General features: G+C 37.1%; 1 protein-coding gene across 4 annotated transcripts in view; it reads right to left on the bottom strand.

The window, feature by feature from the left end:
• Positions 1-7,768: 7,768 nt before the first annotated feature.
• The window catches only part of NAALAD2 (N-acetylated alpha-linked acidic dipeptidase 2), a 74,705-nt gene continuing 63,225 nt past the window's right edge, over positions 7,769-19,248 (bottom strand). For all 4 annotated transcript variants that reach the window (XM_032426293.1, XM_032426292.1, XM_032426294.1 and 1 more), the window contains one exon: positions 7,769-9,933. In XM_032426293.1, coding sequence (XP_032282184.1) covers positions 9,744-9,933 — 190 coding nt within the window. In that variant the 3' untranslated portion in view covers positions 7,769-9,743. The remainder of the gene's footprint in view (positions 9,934-19,248) is intronic.

A 19,248-nucleotide genomic window follows, 5' to 3' on the forward strand; every position in this document is an offset into this window, starting at 1 on the left:
GGTCAGAGGGAGAAGCAGACTCCCTGCCGAGCAGGGAGCCTGATGCGGGACTCGATCCAGGGACTCCAGGATCATAACCTGAGCTGAAGGCAGTCGCTTAACCAACTGAGCCACCCAGGCGCCCAGCCTTAAACATTTTTATGTTGATTAAAAATTGTGTCAAAATAATTTGGTTTCCATTTCTTTTTGATCAAGCAGGTATACTGCTCAAATGATTGGATTGTTAAATTATCTTTAAGACTTTGCTAATTGAAGTAAGATTACTATTAAGCCTGGAAGAGGGAAACATCCGTGAACCTGTAGTACTTTCCTGTCACCCTCCACAAATGAGACTAGATGAGTGTAGTAGTGTTAATGCTTTTAAAACAGTGTGATCTTTTCGTTCAAATGCTTATTACAGTTTACAGTTCCATATTCATATTTTATTTGTATGATTGATTTGTTAATGTCTGTATACTCTTATAGACGGACAATAACCTTGACTGTGTTTTGGCCAACCATAGTATCTCCATTTTCTAGTATAGTGCTTGGCATATTGATTGGCTCTTGTAAATATCAAGATCCACAGCCCTTCTTATGGGCCAGTCACTGTTCTAAGGACTTTAATGAATATGAACTTAATCCCAATGATAACTCTATGAGGTAGGTTCTATCATTATATTATAGGTGGGGAAAGTGATTTATTGCATAGGTTAAATAACTTGCCTAAGTCAAAGCTAGTGAGTTTATAGAGAGTAGAGATTTCAAGCTCAAGCAGCCTGGCTTTGCGTTCTGTGCTCTTAACTACTCTGTGCTGCTTTTGTCTGTCAGTTAAGTTAATAGGTTCCATAAAACGTAGGCACATAGCATGGAAAATTGGTAACGCTGTGTTTGGTCACCAGGAACAAATTTTTAGTTTCATATGTTTTGTTAGAAAATAAGTTTATAAAATAAAATATGTAGTCCTTTTGTCTGGGTGGTTTTAGTTATAATAATAGCTGGATTACAAACTCATCATTTGTGATTTGACAACTCTTAGATCTCTAGTTTCTCTCAACAGCCTCCAAAGAAGTTTCAGAATCCTCAGTTTCAAAAACAAGTTTCCATTGTCTTTTTGATAATGGTATGTATCCTGTATGTAGCTTTACAGATAGGAATTCATATCTGTATGTTAGAAAAACGTGTAATGAAACAGCATCAGATTTGTCTTTGTTTTCCCCATTAGTATGAGACCTGCTTAAAGCAATTACATAATTTAAAGTGTCTGCAACATAAGATGCCTGCATAGGAAAGACAGGTAATACTGTAAATACAGGACAGATAGCAAGGGATCATTTCATCTTCTAGGCTAGGCCAGTGGCTATCAAAATACCATTTCTAGACTAGCAGGATCAACGTCTCGGAATTTATTAGAAATGTAAATTCTGGGTCCCCAACCTCAGACCTACTAAATCAGAAACTCTGGGAATGGGGCCCAAAAATTTGCAGAAAAATGTTGATGTACAATAAAGTTTGTACTAGCAGCATGGAAGTGTGATTAGGCTTGCAGTTTTTTTTTCTTATCAACTTAATTTCTTTTAAATTTACTCTGTTTCAGAACAGTTTTGGATTTAAAGAAAAACTGAAGATAGTACAGAGAGTTCCCATATATTCCACATCCAATTTCTCCTATAATTAACATCTTACATTAGTATGATACATTTGTTAGAATTAATGAACCAGTATTGATACATTTTATTAACAAAAGTCCATACTTTATTCAGATTTCCTTAATTTTTACCGAATGTCGTTTTCTGTTCCAGGATCCTATCTAGGACACCACATTACATTTAGTCATCATGTCTTCTTGGGCTCCTCTTGGTTTTGACAGTTTCTCAGACTTCCTTCAAAACCCTAACAGTTTTGAGGAGTACTGACTGGCCAGGTATTTTGTAGAATGACCCTCACTTGGGATTTGTCTGGTGATTTTCTTAGGGTTGTACTGAGAAAACCACAGATGTCAAGTGTCATTCTCATTGGTGGTCTTTTGGGTACATACTGTCCAATAAAAGATTGTTCAGATTTACACCCTGAATATGCAGTGTGTGCCACCCAAACCACCTGTACTGAGTCCCCTGTATGAAAGAAAAGTTCTTTGCTGGCAGAATGGGGAAGGAAAGCTGCTGGGTGACAAAACAACATAAATTCACCACAGACTATCTCTTGCTTGATTGTTGGTTCAGTGATTAAACAATTTAGTTAGGCATGATACATTCTTAAGGTGGAGGAAAATGTAAAGATTATGTGTGTCACCAAATAAAATCCACAGATTATAAACGTTTGCTACATTGGGCTTACTAGAATTAATGGGTTTCTTGGAATTAACAACTGTGTGTAAAACTTTAAAAGGCTCCCTACTAATGAGAGCTACTGATCTCAGACTGCACACTTATTAGAGGCCAACTTGGACTGGTTTTGATACCTTAAGGATTCCTTCCAGGACACGCCCCCACCTCCATAAAACTCCCTAAATTATTAGCAGGAAAAGCCTGAGTTGGAGGCAGAGGGGAGGAACAAATTTAAGGGAGCAGAAAGCCAATATCAGGATAAGGAATATTAGAACTGAAATGTATTCAGTTAGGTGGAATTCTAGTTCAGTTTTTCAGGCAGGTAATTTAAAACCATCAGGAAAAGTGTCTAATAACAGGACTTTATAATTCACTTGTGATTAGGTTAGAAGATTACATAAATTTTGCAGTTGAGGCTTAGGAATTTAGGTATCAGTTACAAGTAACTCAAAACTGTAGACCTAACTATAGCTAATTTTTTTTTTTTTTAACATTTTATTTATTTGACACAGAGAGACACAGTGAGAGAGGGAACACAAGCAGGGGGAGTGGGAGAGGGAGAAGCAAGCTTCCCGCCGAGCAGGGAGCCCGACGCAGGGCTCCATCCCAGGACTCTAGGATCATGACCTGAGCCGAAGGCAGACGCTTAACAACTGAGCCACCCACGCGCCCCTATAGCTAATTTGTTATTCTTCAAGAGTTTGGCACCTAGAGGTTGCCAAGCACTTCAAGTGTTTTTAATAGCTTTTCATTTAATTTTAGAACACCTCTATATGATTATATATTATTACTCCCATTTTACTGATAGAAAAGCAGAGGCAAAGGAAAACTACATACATTGCCTCAGGTCACATAAGTAGCAAATGGTGAAATTAGATTTTAAATTGAGGAACTTTGATTCCTAAGTCCTTAAACTCTTTAGCATGAGTTTAAGTCATCTAAAGACATCTAAGTCACCATGCAAAACCTAAAATTGTAACTGCCCTTTGCTTATTAGTCTTTTCTTAGTATCAGATGACCAAATTATCATGGAAAGATAGTAGGTTTTCAGTTTTTTATTCAGTGGAGCCACTAACATACTTGGTAAGGACCTTTAAAGGCCATGTGGGTGATTGAGAATTAGGGATGGAGTCTGCAGGACTGAATGAAAGTAATAGGCTCGTGGCAATGAATTTGTCTTATAAAGTCTTGTGCATGTAAGTTGGCCTTACTATCATCTGGACTTTGGAACAATTTTGTGCATCTCTGTATACTTAGATATGGATGATTGAAAGGCTAAGTACATAGGCAAATAACATCACTGTAACAGGGTGAAAGAAGCATTAAAATTATTGGTGTGTTACGCAAACCAACTCTTTCTTTCAGTTATGTGAAACTGGATGGGTTCTCATTTGTGAAAAGTTAGGGAAGATGTTCCATCAAATTACAAAGGAAAGACTTTTTTTAAACCTGAACCCTAAGAGTATTTAATGAATCAAGAACCACATGTAAAATTATGTTATAAATAATAGGGCCCTTCTTCCAAAGGGAGATCTCTAGCATACATGGGTGATTTACTTTTCAGGTAGTAGGCTTTGCCAGATAATCTTGAGACTAGCTGAGTTTTAGCTTTCTTGAGTTTTTCTCCAAAAAGTTCTGAGTTTGGTAGGTATGAAATTTACAAGTTTTATTAACATTTTTAATATCTAAAAGTTGGTAAGCATCTTCAGTATTGTGTAGCCATCCCTTTGCTTAATTATTTCATTTAACAAAAACACTTTTTAGTGACTTCTTTGTGCTGATAATTGACCAACCACACAGGCCTCTGCTTTCAAGGAAAGTTAAAGTCTATAACGTGTTAAGTTGATACATTTATATATCATAATACGGTTGCCATTGAAGCAATAATTAGCACCTCTATCACATAATTATTATATTTGGTAATTATTTTTGGAAGTCGGAATAATTAAGTTTTAATCTCTCAGCAAGTTTGATGAATTTAACAACACAATTTGTTATTTTTATTCATTGTACTGGGCATTATATTTCTAGGGCATATTAACTACTACTTACAAATTTGTACCCTGAAACTACATCTGTTCTTTTTTTTTTTTTTTTTTAAGATTTTATTTATTTATTTGACAGAGAGAGAGCACAAGTAGGCAGAGTGACAGGCAGATGGAGAGGGAGAAACAGGCTCTCCGCTGAGCAGGGAGCCGGATGTGGGGCTCGATCCCAAGACCCCAGGATCATGACCTGAGCCGAAAGCAGCCGCTTAACGGACTGAGCCACCCAGGCGCCCCGAAACTACATCTGTTCTTGACCCCACAACCTCTGTACCCTGCTAACCACCATTTTATTTTCTGTTTCTACAACTTTGGCCTTTCTAAATTCCACATATAAGTGACAGCATATAGCACCTGTCTTTCTCTATCTGGATTCTATAATGTGCCCTAAGTCCATCTGTGTTGTCACAAATGACAGGATATCCTTCTTTCTCATGAGTGAATATTTGTGTGTGTGTGTGTGTGTGTGTGTGTGTATACATAACCTCATTTTTTTATCCATTCATCTGTCAGTGGACACAGGTTCTTTCCATATCTTGGCTGTTGTAAATAGTGCTGCAGTGAACACAGGGACACATTTATCATTTTGAATTAGTGGTTTCATTTTCTTTGGATATATACCCAGAAGTAGAATTACTAGATCATGTGATAGTTCTTTAATTTTTTTAAGGAACTTCCATACTGTTACCCATAGTAGCTGAACCAATTTATATTCCTACCAACAGTGCACAAGGGCTCCCTTTTCTCCACATCCTTGCTGCACTTGTCTTTTTGTTGCTAGCCATTTGAATAGATAGAAGGTGATGTCTCCTTGTGTTTTTTTGTGTTTTTAAAGATTTTATTTATTTGTCAGAGAGCATGCACACAAGCAGGGGGAGCTGCAGGCAGAGGGAGAAGTAGGCTCCTCACTGAGTAGGGAGCCCGATGAGGGACTCGATCCCAGGACCCCAATCCCAGGATTGTGACCTGAGCTGAAGGCTGACTGAGCCACCCAAGCATCCCTCCTTGTGGTTTTAATTTGCATTTTCCTGCTGATTATTGAAGTTGAGCATCTTTTCATGTACCTGTTGACCATGTGGATGGACATCTTTAGAAAATGTCTGTTTAGTTCTGCCCATTTTTTGGATTCTTTCATTTTTTTGTATCCAGTCATAGGAGTTCTTTATATGTCTTGGATATTAATATTTTATCACATATATGATTAGCAAATATTTTCTCCCATTCTGTAGCTTGCTTTTTCATTTTGTTACTTCTTTTGCTGTGTGAAAAACTTTTAACTTTGATGTTCCATTTGTTGATTTTTTGCTTTTGTTTGTGCTTTTGAGGTCATATCTCAAACATTACTATGATCATTGGTGAAGAGCTTCTTCCCCATGTTTTCTTCTAGTTTTATTGTATCAGGTCTTATGTTTAAGTCTTTGATCCATTTTAAGTTAATTTTTGTGAGTGGTAAAAGGAGTCTAATTTCATTGCTCTGTGTTTATTATCCATAGTAAGTTTTCCCAACACCCATCTGTTGAATTGTCCTTTCCCCATTGGGTGCTCTTTGCTCCCTTGTCAAATACTAGTTGACTTACATACTCAGGGGTTTAGTTTTTGGCTCCCTGTTCTGTTGACCTGTATGTCTGTTTTAGTGTTGGCACCATGCTGTTTTTAATTACTGTAGCTTTGTGGTATAGTTTGAAATCAGCAAGTGGGATACCTCCAGCATTGTTTTTTTTCCTCAAGATTGCTTTGGCTATTTGGGGTTCCATACAAAATTTTAGGATTGTTTTTCTATTTCTGTAAAGAATGCCATTGATATTTTGATGGAGATTGCATTGAATCTGTAGATGGCTTTAGGTAGTATAGACTTGTTAATACTAACTCTTTTGATCCATGAACACAGGATGTCTTTCCATTTGTTTGTGTCTTTAATTTCTTTCAGCTAAGTCTTACAGTTTTCATTGTACAGATCTTTCACTTCCTTGATTAAATTTATTCCTAAATTGTTTCTGATGCTGTGAATGAGATAATTTTCTTTTTCAGATATTTCATCATTAGGGTATAGGAATGTAACTTACTTGTGTACATTGATCACGTGTCCTGCAGCTTTACTGAAATCACTGATTAGTTCCAGCAGTTTTTTGGTTTTGTCTTTGGGATTTTGCATATACAAAATTATGTAACTGCAAATGGGACAGTTTGACTTCTTCCTTCCTGATTTGGATGTGAGGGAACACTTTCAGTTCTTTTTTTTTTTTTTTTAAGATTTTATTTATTTATTTGACAGAGAGAGAGCACAAGTAGGCAGAGCGGCAGGGAGAGGGAGAAACAGGCTCCCTGCCGAGCAGAGAGCTCGATGCGGGGCTCAATCCCAGGACCCTGTGATCATGACCTGAGCCGAAGGCAAACGCTTAACCAACTGAGCCACCCAGGCCCCCCTCAGTTCTTGTCAATTGAGTATCATGTTAGCTGTGGGTTTGTCGTACATGGCCTTTATGATGTTGGGGTATGTTACTTCTATACTCAGTCTGCCAAAAGTTTTCATCATGAAAGGATGTTGCATTCTGTCAAATGTATAGATGATCATGTCATTACATTAATGTGATGTATCATATGTATTGATTTGTGTATGTTGGACCATCCTTGCATCCCAGGGAAAAATCCCATTTAGCCCCAGTGTGTAATCTTTTTTATGTGTTCTTGAATTCAGTTTGCTAATATTTTGTTGAGAATTTTTATATCTATGTTTATCAGGGATATTGGTCTATGGTTCTTTTTTTGTGTTTTGTTTTTTAGAGAGGGAAAGCATGCATGTGAGCAGGGGCTGAGGGAAGGCGAGGGAGAGGGAGAGAATCTTAGGCAGGCTCTATGCCCAGCGTCTGTGCGGGGCTCGATCTCACAGCCCTGAGATCATGACCTGAGCCGAAATCAAGAGTTGAATGCTTAACTGACTGAGCCACCCAGACACCTCTTTTTTGTTGTGTTCTTATCTTGCTTTGGTGCCAGGATAATGCTGGCCTGTTAAGCACAGTTTGGAAGTATTCCCTACACCTCAAGGACACCTTAGGTTTTTGGAAGAGTTTGAGAAAGATTGGTATTAATTCTTTGAGTGTTTATTAGAGTTTGCCAATGAAGCCATCTGGTCCTAGATTATTTTTTGTACTGGGAGGTTTAAATTATTGATTCAATCTCTTGCTCATTATGGGTCTATCACATTTCCTCTTTGCGTTTGATTCGGTCTTGGGTTGTTTCTAGAAATTTGTCCATTGCTTCTAGGTTATCTAATTTCGGGCGTAGAGTTCTTCATAATAGTCTCTTACGATCCTGTGTATTTTTGTAGTACCGGTTGTATGGTCTTTTTCATTTCTAATTTTATGTCTTTTTCTAAGTCTGGGTAATAAAGTTTTGTCAGTTTTATCTTTTTGATGAACCAGCTTTTAGTTTTACAGATAGTTTTTTTCTGAAAGAGATTTTTTTTCTGCTTTGGTTTTATTTCCTTCCTTCTGCTACCTCTACACTGTTCTTTTTATACTTCCTAGAGGTACAGTTAGGTTGCTTGAGATCTTTGTAATTTCTTAATATATGCATTTAATACTGTTAACTTGCCTCGTGACTGCTTTGCTCTATACCATATTTGATGTGTTTCGATATAATTTATTCCCATTTTTATTTTTTGACTCATTGTTTAGAAGTGTGTTATTTAGTTTCCATGTACTGGTAGATTATTCTGGCTTCCTCTTGCTGATTTCTAATTTATACCATTGTGGTCAGAAAAGATAGTTGGAATGATTTCAATCTTAAGTTTGCTGAGATTTGTTTTGTGCCCGGTCATAGGATCTGCCCTGGAAAATGTTCATATGCGCATGAGAAAAATGTGTATTATACTGCTCTTGGATGGAATGTTCTATATATGACCTTTAAGTCATTTTGTTTTAGAATATGTTTTGGTTCAGTTCCAATATTTCCTTTTTGATTTTCTGTCTGCATGATTTATGTTCTAATAGTATTAAAGTCCCCTATTAATGTATTGTTCATTTCTCCATTTAAATCTGTTAGAATTCTTTTAATCATGGTGCTCTGATGTTGGAGGTATATGTATTTATGATCATTCTCTCTTCTTGATGTCTTTGTTTTTTTATCATTATATAATGACTTCTTTATCACTTGTTAATGTTTTTGGCTTGAAGTGTATTTTTTCTGGCATAAGTATGGCTACACCCACTTTTTTTGGTATCCACCTGCATGGAATATCCTCTTCTGTTCCTATGCTTTGAGCCTGTATATGTCTTTAGAGCTAAAATGAATTTCCTTTAGACAGAGTGGAGTGAAGTTTTTTTTTTTTTTTCATCCAGTCACTCTACCCTTTGGTGAATTCAGTCCATTCATAATTACTTACTACTACCATCTTATTGCTGTTTGCCTTCTAGTTGTTTTTATCTCCTGTGTTTCCTTTCCCTGTTTCTACTTTTGTAAAGTGGATTTCCATGGTGATTTCTGCAGTCTCCCCACTTTTTATGTTTCATTACTATATTTTTGCTTTGTGGTTACCAAGTGGCTTACATAAAACATCTCATAGGTAAAGTACTCCTAGGGGAAGGCGTTTTTAGGAAATAGTTCAAGCACATTCTGTAACATCCTTGATTACACTGTTCTGCCACAAAATCACTTGTTCTGTTCTGATGATCATCTGTTGATTAAAGATGATGAAAACAAAATAACTTGTGAAACAATAACTTGCAAAGGTTACTGTAGTTGACCCTTGAACAATGTGAGGGTTAGGGGTGCCAGTCCATCATGCAGTCAAAAATCTGCATATAACTTCACTCCCTAAAAATTTAACAGCTGATAGTCTGCTGAGCAGAAGCCTTACTGATAACAGTTTGACCCATTTTTGTATATTATATGCTGTATTCTTACAATAAAACTAGAGAAAATGTTAAAATCAAGAAGAGAAAATGCATATTTATGAGAAAAAAATCCACGTATAAGTGGATGTGTGCTGTTCAGACCCATGTTGTTCCAGGGTCAATTATATTTTTAACTTTGTAAGAAACTAACAAATTCTTTTTCAAAGTGTTTGTACTGTTTTACATTTCTACCAGCAATGTCTGAGAGTTCCAGGTTCCTTGCCATATTTTATTTAAGGGAATTTTCAGATACTTTATGTGTTTCTGCCCCATGACTGGAGGTTTTTTGTTTTAACACTTCGGTGATGAAGTTGTGAATTTTTAAAGAGCCAAAACACCTCTTTACAGATGGACAGGATGGAAGTCTAAAATCAAAACATGACATGAAAAGCAAGATTATAGAATACTCTGGCATCATGAGTTATCAAAATACAAGGAAGAATTTTATCCTCAGACTTTCAGTAACACTTTAAATGGTTAGCCACTTGGCTGACACCTTACTATAATACTTCTGTCAGAGTCCCTGCTGCTGCTTGAATTGTAAAGGCTGCAATAGAAATGTGTTTCTTTACTTCTGTCCAGGCTGAACGAGGGTCTTCTTTATTTTCAATATCAAACATAGCATCGTAGATCCCAGGAAATGATTCTCCAGCATATTTGTTGTGGCTACTTGGAGCGAAGATGATGTGCCTAACAGAAGAAAACAGATGGCAGGTTGAGCTAAAGAGTATACATAACATTACATTTTATACACTTCTCGAATTCACTCCCTTTTGTTAGACCCCATCTTAAGAATGCGGTCTCCTCCTGGCATTCACTTTGTTTAATTCCAAAATGAAGACCTATAATTGATTTAAGATACTTAATGTAACAGTATAATTTTAAGCAAAGAAATGTGACTACGCATTCACTAAGACTTAGTCTCATAAATCATGTTGCCAACCCATACAAATGGAAGAAAGTGTGTTCTTGTAAGTTGTGTACGTCAGTTGTCTGCCAGCAGATACCCAAACAGTGGTAACAAGTATGCTTTATGGATATATTTACTGAGAGAAGTGTGTTGCCTTTTTTAGAGATTCAATAAGAATAACACTTGTTCCCAATACCCTTTAAAAAAATCAATAAATAAGGTTGTATTCCCAAAATATAGATGAGGATAATGAAGTTCATTCCACAAAGATAAAGCTGTTATATATGAATTGCCTGCAATCACATTTAATTTCTGATCTAGAAGGAAAGTTTTGCATTTGATTCCCTAAGTACCTGGAGAAATCAAACTACTTCTCTTTCCAAAAACTGGAATTCTGCCTTCCAGAAAGGGACGTATTTTATTAACACTATTATCAGGAATTAGGCCCAACAGTCAAATCCTGCAGCTTCTTCAGGATGTAAATCTGTCTCCGAGACAATGTGAAACTATGTAAGTATTAATGATTAACTAGAAATTTATAATGCAAATCATTTAAATTATCCAAAGTACATCAGGATTTATTTTTTTAGGTTTTTTTATTTGACAGAGCAAGAGAGCACAAGCAGGGGGAAGGACAGAGGGAGAGGGAGAAGCAGGCTCCCTGCTGAGGGCTCCTGTCCCTGACATGGGGCTCCCCCAGGACCCCTGGATCATGGCCTGAATGGAAGGCAGATGCTTAACCAACTGAGCCACCCAGGTGCCCCAGTACATCAGGATTTATTGCTCTTGGCTTTTAAATTTTAATATGGCCTCAAATGGATCTTCCTCATTAAAGCCAGTATATGTGCTGAACTGTTTATAAACACTGATATTCTGACCTATACATGAGTTATTACAAATAAAGTTTGTAGCTATTCATTAGTATACTTGTCCTTTACTGGAGAATTGTAAAAGCAGAGTATAGTAAAAATATATGGAGATACAAGGATTATACAAACCTGGTTTGAATCCATGAATTGGCATCTAATAGTCCTGTGGTCTTTCACCTTGGTTAAGTTCTTAGGTATTCTATTCTTTTTGATGTAACTGTAAATGGAATTACTTTCTTTATTCCTCTTCTTGATAGGCCATTATTAGTGAATAGAAATAAAGTAGATTTCTGTATATTGATTTTGTATCTTCACCTTACACTGAATTTGTTCATTCTAACAGTTTTTTGGTGGATTCCTTAGGTTTATCTATATATAATGTCATCTGCAAATAGTAATGGTTTTACTTCCTTCCAATATGGATGCCTTTTTCTTGCCTAATTGCTCTGGCTATGACTACCCATACTGTGTTGAAAAGAAACAGCAAGAATAAGCATCCTGGTCTTGTTCCTATCTTAGAGGAAAAGCTTTCAGCCTTTTACCATTAAATATGATATTATCTGTAGGTTTCTCTTATTGGCCCTTTATTATGTTGAGTTACATTTCTTCTACTGACTTTGTTGAGTTTTAATAAAAATGGATGTTGAATTTTGTCAAATGCTTTTTCTGCATCTGTTAAAGACTGTTATCCTTCATTTTGTTAATGTGGTATATAACATTGATTTGTGGATATTGAACCATCTTTGTATCCCTGGAATAAATCCCATTTTGGTACCATGATCTTTTTAATATATTGCTGAATTCGGTTTCCTAAGTTTTATAGAGGATTTTTGCTTTTATGTTCATCATATTGGCTGGTAATTTTCTTTTGGCATCCTTGTTTGATTTTCCTAGCAAGGTAATGCTGGCCTTTTAAAATGAGTTTAGAAGTGTTCCCTCTTATCTTTTTTGGAAGAATTTGAAAAGGATTGATACTGATTATTTTTTCAGTGTTTCATAGAATTCATTGGTGAAGCCATCTGGTCCTGGACTTTTGTTTGTTGGGAGGTTTACGATTACTAATTCAATTTTCTCACTAATAACTGTTCTATTCAAATTTTCTGTTTCCACATTCATTTCTTCATGATTCAGTTCTGGAAGGTTATATGTTTCTAGAAGTTTGTCTCTATCTTCTAGGTTGTCCAATTTGTAGGCATATGATTGTTGATACTAGTCTCTTATTTATTTCCATGGTATTAGTTGTAATGTCTCCTCTATTTATTTGAGCCCGTTCTCTTCTTGGTGAATCCAATGAATGATTTATAAATTTCATCTTTTCAATCAATCAGCTCATCTTACTGAACTTTTCTGTTGGCTTTTTAGTTTCTATTTCCTTGATTTCCTCTTTGTAATTGCCTTCCTTCTACTAACTTTGGGCTTTGTCGTTCTTCTACTTCCTTGGGGTGTGATGTTAGGTTGCTTGAGAGTTTTACTTTTTTCTGAGATGTAGGGTATTCATTGCTGGTGACCATCAATCTTAGAACTGCTTTTATGCATCTCATAAATTTTGCCATGTTGTATTTCCATTTTCATTTTTCTCAAGGTATTTTTTTGTCTTTTGATTTCATTGACCTATTAGCTGTTTAGTAGAATGTTAGTTGCCACCTACTTGTGAATATTCCACTTTTCTTGTAATTGATTTCTAGTTTCCTACCACTGTGGTCAAAAGAAAAAAGATGCTGGATGTTTCATTCTTAAATTCATTAAGACTTGTTTTTTTTGGCATAACATATAACCTATCCTGGGGAATATTCCACATGCACTTGCAAGAATGAGTGTTTTGCTATTGGATGGAATTTTCTGTATATATCTTTTCATTTCATATGGTCTAATATGTGATTTTTTTGTTTGGAAGCTAGCCATTGATGTGTGGTATTAAAGTCTCCTCCTATTCCTCCTATTGAACTGCTGTTTCTCTTTCGGTCTCTTATAATAATTTATATGTTTAGGTGCTTTTATGATGGGTACATACTTACAAATGTTATATCCTCTTGTTTGACCGTGTTATTATTGTGTAATTTCCTTCTTTGTCTCTTACTGCAGTCTCCATTTTGAAGTATTTTGTCTGATACTAGCATAGCTATCCCTGCTTTCTTTGGCTTCCATTTGCATTCTATATCTTTTTCCATGCCTTCAGATTTAGTCTGTGTGGGTCTTTACATTTGAAGTGAGTCTCTTCTAGGCATGATATAGATAGGTCTTGTTTTTTATTCACTCAGCCACTTTGTCTTTTCATTGGAGCATTTATTCCATTTACATTTAAAATAATCCGTATGTACGTACATACTACTGTTATTTTGTCAGTTGTTTTCTTGCTGTTTTGTAGTTCTCTTGTTCCTTATTTTCTTGCTCTCACCATTTGTGGTTTGTTGGTACAGTATGCTTAGATTTTATATTTCTTGTATCTAATACAGGCTTACCTCATTGTGCTTGAAAGATACATTTTTGTTTTTTTTTGTTTTTTTTTTAATTGAAGGTTTGTGGCAAAGCTGCATGAAGCAGGTCTTTTGACACCATTTTTCCAACTACAGTTCAGTTATTCTTGTGTAGTATTTCAAACTATTTTATTGGAATACATTTGCTAATACAGTGTTATTAGTTTCGGGTGTATAGTAGTAATTTGACAGTTGCATACATTAAGAAATGCTCACCGAAGTAAGTGTAGTCACCATCTGTCACCAAAGTTATTATACTGTTATTGACTGTATTCGCTGTGGTGTACTTTTCATCCCCGTGGCTTATTGATAACTACAAATCTGTACCACTTAGTCCCCTGTTTTGCCCATACGCCTGCCACCTTCCCTTCTATCAACCACCAGTTTTTTTCTTGGTTCATTTGTTTTGAAGTGAAATAGTATGGTATTTGTCTTTCTCTGACTTATTTCACTTAGCATAATACCCTCTAGTTGGGTGCATCCGTGTTGCAGATGGCAAGATTTCATCCTTTTTTAGGGTTAATATTCCATTGTATATATACCACATCTTCTTGTTTCATCTGTCAGTGGACACTTAGTTTGCATCCCTATGTTGGCTGTTATAAATAACACCGGTAAAATAAGGACACATATATTTGTATTTAGGTAAGTATATATACATTTAATGTTTTCAGGGTTTTTTGGGTAAATAGCCAGTAATGGAATTACTGGATCATGTAGTATTTCAATTTTTAATTTTTTTTTTTTTAATTTTATTCATTTATTTGACAGAGAGAGACAGCGAGAGAGGGAACACAAGCACGGGGAGTGGGAGAGGGAGAAACAGGCTTCCCGCTGAGCAGGGAGCCCGATGTGGGGCTTGATCCCAGGACCCTGGGATGATGACCTGAGCCGAAGGCAGATGCTTAACAACTGAGCCACCCAGGCGCCCCAATTTTTAATTTTTTGAGGAACCTCCATACTGTTTTCTCTAGTGGCTGCACCAATTTGCATTCCCACCAACATGGACGAGGGTTCCTTTTTTCCACATCGTCCCACATTGTTGCCAGCACTTGTCTTTTTTTTTTTTTTAAGATTTTTTTTAGTTTATTTATTTGAGAGAGAGAATGAGAGAGAGAGAGAGCACATGAGAGGGAAGAGGGTCAGAGGGAGAAGCAGACTCCCTGCCGAGCAGGGAGCCCGATGCGGGACTTGATCCAGGGACTCCAGGATCATGACCTGAGCCGAAGGCAGTCGCTTAACCAGCTGAGCCACCCAGGCGCCCAGCACTTGTCTTTTTGATGCCAACTGTTCTGACAGTTGTGAGGTGATACCTCAGTTTTTATTTGCATTTCCCTAATGATTAGTGATGGGGACCACATTTTTCATGTTTCTTGGCCATGGGTACTCTTTGGAAAGATATATATTCGGGTTCTCTGCCCATTTTTTTTAATCGATTATTGGGAGCTTTTTGTTGAGTTGTATCAATTATGTATTTCAGATATGAACCCCTCATTGGATAGATCATTTGCAAATATCTTCTCCCATTCAGTAGGTTGCTTGTCATTTTGTTGGTTTCCTCTGCTGCACAAAAGCTTTTTAGTTTGATACTCCCAATAGTTCCTTTTTGCTTTTGTTTCCCCTGCCCAAGGAGGCCTATATGGAAAAACATTGCCAAGGCCAGTGTATTAGAGATTGCTGCCTAGGTTGTTGGGTTTTTTGTTTTTGGAGTTTTATGGTTTTAGCTCTCATTTATTTAGGCATTTAATCCATTTTGAGTTGATTTTTGTTTGATGTAAGTGGTTCATTTCATGTTGCTGTCCTATTTTCCCAGCACCGTTTATTGAAGAGACTCCATTGCACAGTCTTGCCTCCTTTTTTGTACCATTATCATATAAGCATGGGTTTATTTCTGAGTTCTCTATTCCATTTCATTAATCTGTGCGTCAGTTTTTCTGCCTGTATCATACTGATTACTATAGCTTTGTAGTATATCTTGAAATCTGGGATTGTATATACCCTCCAACTCTGTTCTTTCACAAGAATTGCTTTGGCTATCTGGGATGTTTTTTGTTGTACAAATTTGAGGAGTATTTATTCTGATTTTGTGGAAAATGCTGTAGATATTTTGATTGGGATTGCATTTGTTTTTATTATGTTCCATTTTAGAATCTAATACTTTTCAGAGTACAGATCTTTCACCTCTTTGGTTAAATTTACACACAGGTATTTTATACTTTCTGAATCAATTGTAAAGGAGTTTGCTTAATTTCTCTTTCTGCTACTTTGCTAATAGTATATAGAAATGTAATAGATTTATGTGCATTGGGTTTGTATTGAATTCACTGGTTCTCATTTTTTGGTGTGTTTAGGTTTTCTGTATGTATTACCATGTCATCTGCAAATAGTGACAGTTTTATTTCTTCCTTACCAATTTGAGTGCCTTTTATTTCTTTTTCCTGTCTGCTGCAGCTAGAACTTCTAAGACTGTGGTGAATAAAAGTAGCAAGAGTAGGCATTCTTGTCTTGCTTCTAATCTTAGAGGAAAAGTTTTCAGTATATCTCACCATGAGTATTAGGGTATGTGGTGGTAGGTCTTATATGGCCTTGCTCTAAATCCACTTTACTGACAATTTTTTATCATGAACAGATTGCCACAGCCACTCTACATAATCAGTCAGCAGCCATCAACGTCAAGGCAAGACCCTCAACCAGCAAAAAGATTGCAGCTAGCTGAAAGCTAGCAGCTGCAGCTAGCTGATGGTTAGCATTTTTTAGCAATAAATTAAGTCCATTTTTTTAGAAATGCTCTGCACACTTTACAGTATATTATAAACATATCTTTTATATGTACTAGGAAATCAGGAATTTCCTTTGACTTGCTTCATTGCAGATACCTGTGACCTACCGTGCAGTTTATCAGAGGTATACCTATGTGGCTTTTGGTTTGTGGTTTACCATGAGCCTTACATATAACAATCTATTGATTTAAAGCGGACTTTCATGAATATTACGTTTAACTTTGAAGGCATTCTAAAGCTCTCCCTTCTTACTCTTATCCACCCCATCACCAAATTTTGTTTTCAATGTCACATTTTACTTCCTCTTAATTTTGTGCATCCCTTATTGCAACTCTTGCCTTAACCTTCATACTATTTAATACGTTACCTTTACTGTAATGTTTATCAGTAAAATTTTCACTCCGTTTTCTTGTTACTAATTAGCACCTTTTCTTTGCAGCTTTTAAAGAACTCCCTTTATCATTTCTTATAAGACCAGTTTAGTGGTGATGAATCCCTTTAGCTTTTGTCTGGAATACTCTTTCTCCTTCAGTTCTGAATGATAATGTTGCAGAATATTCTTGGTTGGAAGTCCCACCCCAGCACTTTGACTATATCGTGCCAGTCCTTTCTGGTCTGCAAAGTTTCTTCTGAAAAATCTGCTAGATATCTTATGGGCGTTCTTCTGTACATAACAAGTAGTTCTTCTCTTGCTCCTTTTAAGATTCCTTGTCCTTGACATTTTAATGATAATGTGTTTTGGTGTGGATCTCTTTTGGTTCCCTGGATCTGGATGTTTCTTTCTCCAGATTAGGGAAGTTTTTAGCCCCCTTCTCTCCCTACACTGGGAATGATGTTTTCTGGAAGTCCCTTAAGCTTTTTGGTTTTTTGTTTTCTTTTTTGTTTTTCCTTGCTCTGTTAGCATGAACTCCAGTGTGCCCTGTCTTTGAGTTCAGTGATCCTCTCTTCTGCTTCATTTCGTTTGCTGTAAACCCCCCTAGTGTATTTTTCAGTTCAGTTGTTGTATCCTTCAGTTCTGTGACTTCTATTTGGTACTTTTTTCAGTTTCTCACTGTGTTCATCCATTGTTCTTCCAAGTTTAGTTAGCATCTTTATGGCCATATTTTTAATTCTTTATCAGGTAGATTATCTCTGTTTCACGAACTATTTTTCTGAGGTTTTTACCTTCTTTCATTGGAATATATTCCTGTTAATTCATTTTTTTTTTTTAAACTATGTGTTGGTTTCTGTATGCATCAGATGAAACAGCTACCTCTCCCAGTGTTGAAGTAGAGGAACCTTTTCATTTAACCTTGCTGTATCTCGTTTGTTTCTCAAATTTTGTAATTGTCCCAGCAGCCTGTTTTTACTAGCTCCTGGTAGTTGAGGGTTTGGCTTCCACAGTATGCAAATATGTATCATCTTGTGGGAGCCAGGTGATAGGGAGGTGTCCCTTAGACACAGTAGTAAAAATTGGGGCTCCAGTTGATTAGATGAGTTGCTTACTGGAATATACCAGCAAGCTGTAATAAAGAAGAACACAAAGATGGTATTGCCCCACCTTACATGGTTTGAGAGCATTTCCATAGGTCTCTAGAAGAGTGCCAGATCTGAGGCCTGCCCTACAGCAGGTTGAAGCTCCAGGGTAAGTAAATAGACTCTTTTACAAAAAGAAGAGGATATGTGTTTCAGTCTGCCAGGCAGAGTGAGAGCCCAAAGATAGCACCTGCCCTCCAATGTCCCTGGTAAGGTTTACAGTTAATCCTTATGTATGTTTAAGTAGAAGCCTGCCCCTCAGGCTGTAGCTGTGATGATAAACTTATAGACCTCTTTCACTGGAAGACTGAGCTGCTTGGGTCTGTTCCTATTTAAGACGTTTTTCTCCACTGGTTCCAGTCTTATGGGACCCGGGAGCACTGCCCTGCTGGCCACCAGAGCCAGGCAGTGTACAGGTGTGCCCTGGCAGCCGCTGCAAAAACCAGGGTGCCCGAGAAAGGCATAACCTCTTTTGGGATATGCCATCAAACTGGGGCAGGGCAGAGGGGGGAGTGTAAAAGACTCTCCATCCTAGATGTATGCCAGACCAGAAGCTTTCTCCTTAGGCCAAAGCTCCTGTACAACCAAATAGGTGTTGTTCTTAGAAAAAACTCAGCCTGCTATCTCTACAGTACCTTGGTACAGTCTCAGGGCACCCAGGAATGCAAGCCCCACAAAGGGCATCCCTGGGCAGCAGCTGTAAACGCTAAGTACAAGACACAGGTAAAAAGCTGCCTTCCAGGAGATACTGGTGCTCTGGAGCTCAGGAGAGGAAGAACACAAAGATGGCACCCACCAGCCTCTTCCAGGTGATGCATTAAGATTAGCAAATGAATCTTTCACATGAAGTCTGCTTTTCAGAGGGTGCTTCTGCACTGGACCCTGTGGCAAATGAGTCCATGCAAGCCCTTTAGGAGCTGTTTGTTCACTGTAGCCCTTTGGGTCTCTTGAATGTGAGCACTGTTGGCTTCCATAGCCAGATGTTTTGGAGGCTCATCACTCAGGTGCAAGTCTTAAAAGCTGGTTTTACCCTGTTTGAGGTATGAACCCTTCACTCCTCAAGGGAGAAATTCTGGGTTTGTAAATTCCCTCCTCATTGTGGGTTGTGTCCCTGGAGATGGGTGTATGGCATGATTAGTTCTTGGTATGGCCTTTTTCTTGTTTGATATGAAGGAGTTGTTCAGCTGTTCAGTTGTTGTTCTTCAGGTCTTTTTCAGAGGAAATTGTTCCATATGTAGTTACAGCTTTGAAGTGTGTCCATGGGAGGAGTGGAGTTCAGGATCTTCAGACATTGCCATCTTGTACTGCCCTAGCTTTAGAATATAGCCTTAATATTCAGTTAATAATTCCAAATATATTTTTAAAATATACTGCAGTCTTTTTGGCAGTTACTTACATTTAGAATGCGTTTAATTCTGTGACCCTGAAATCCACATACTGATTATATAGATATTAAA

The sequence above is a fragment of the Phoca vitulina genome, unplaced genomic scaffold, assembly GCF_004348235.1.
Source record: "Phoca vitulina isolate PV1807 unplaced genomic scaffold, GSC_HSeal_1.0 scaffold34, whole genome shotgun sequence".
NCBI lineage: Eukaryota > Metazoa > Chordata > Mammalia > Carnivora > Phocidae > Phoca > Phoca vitulina.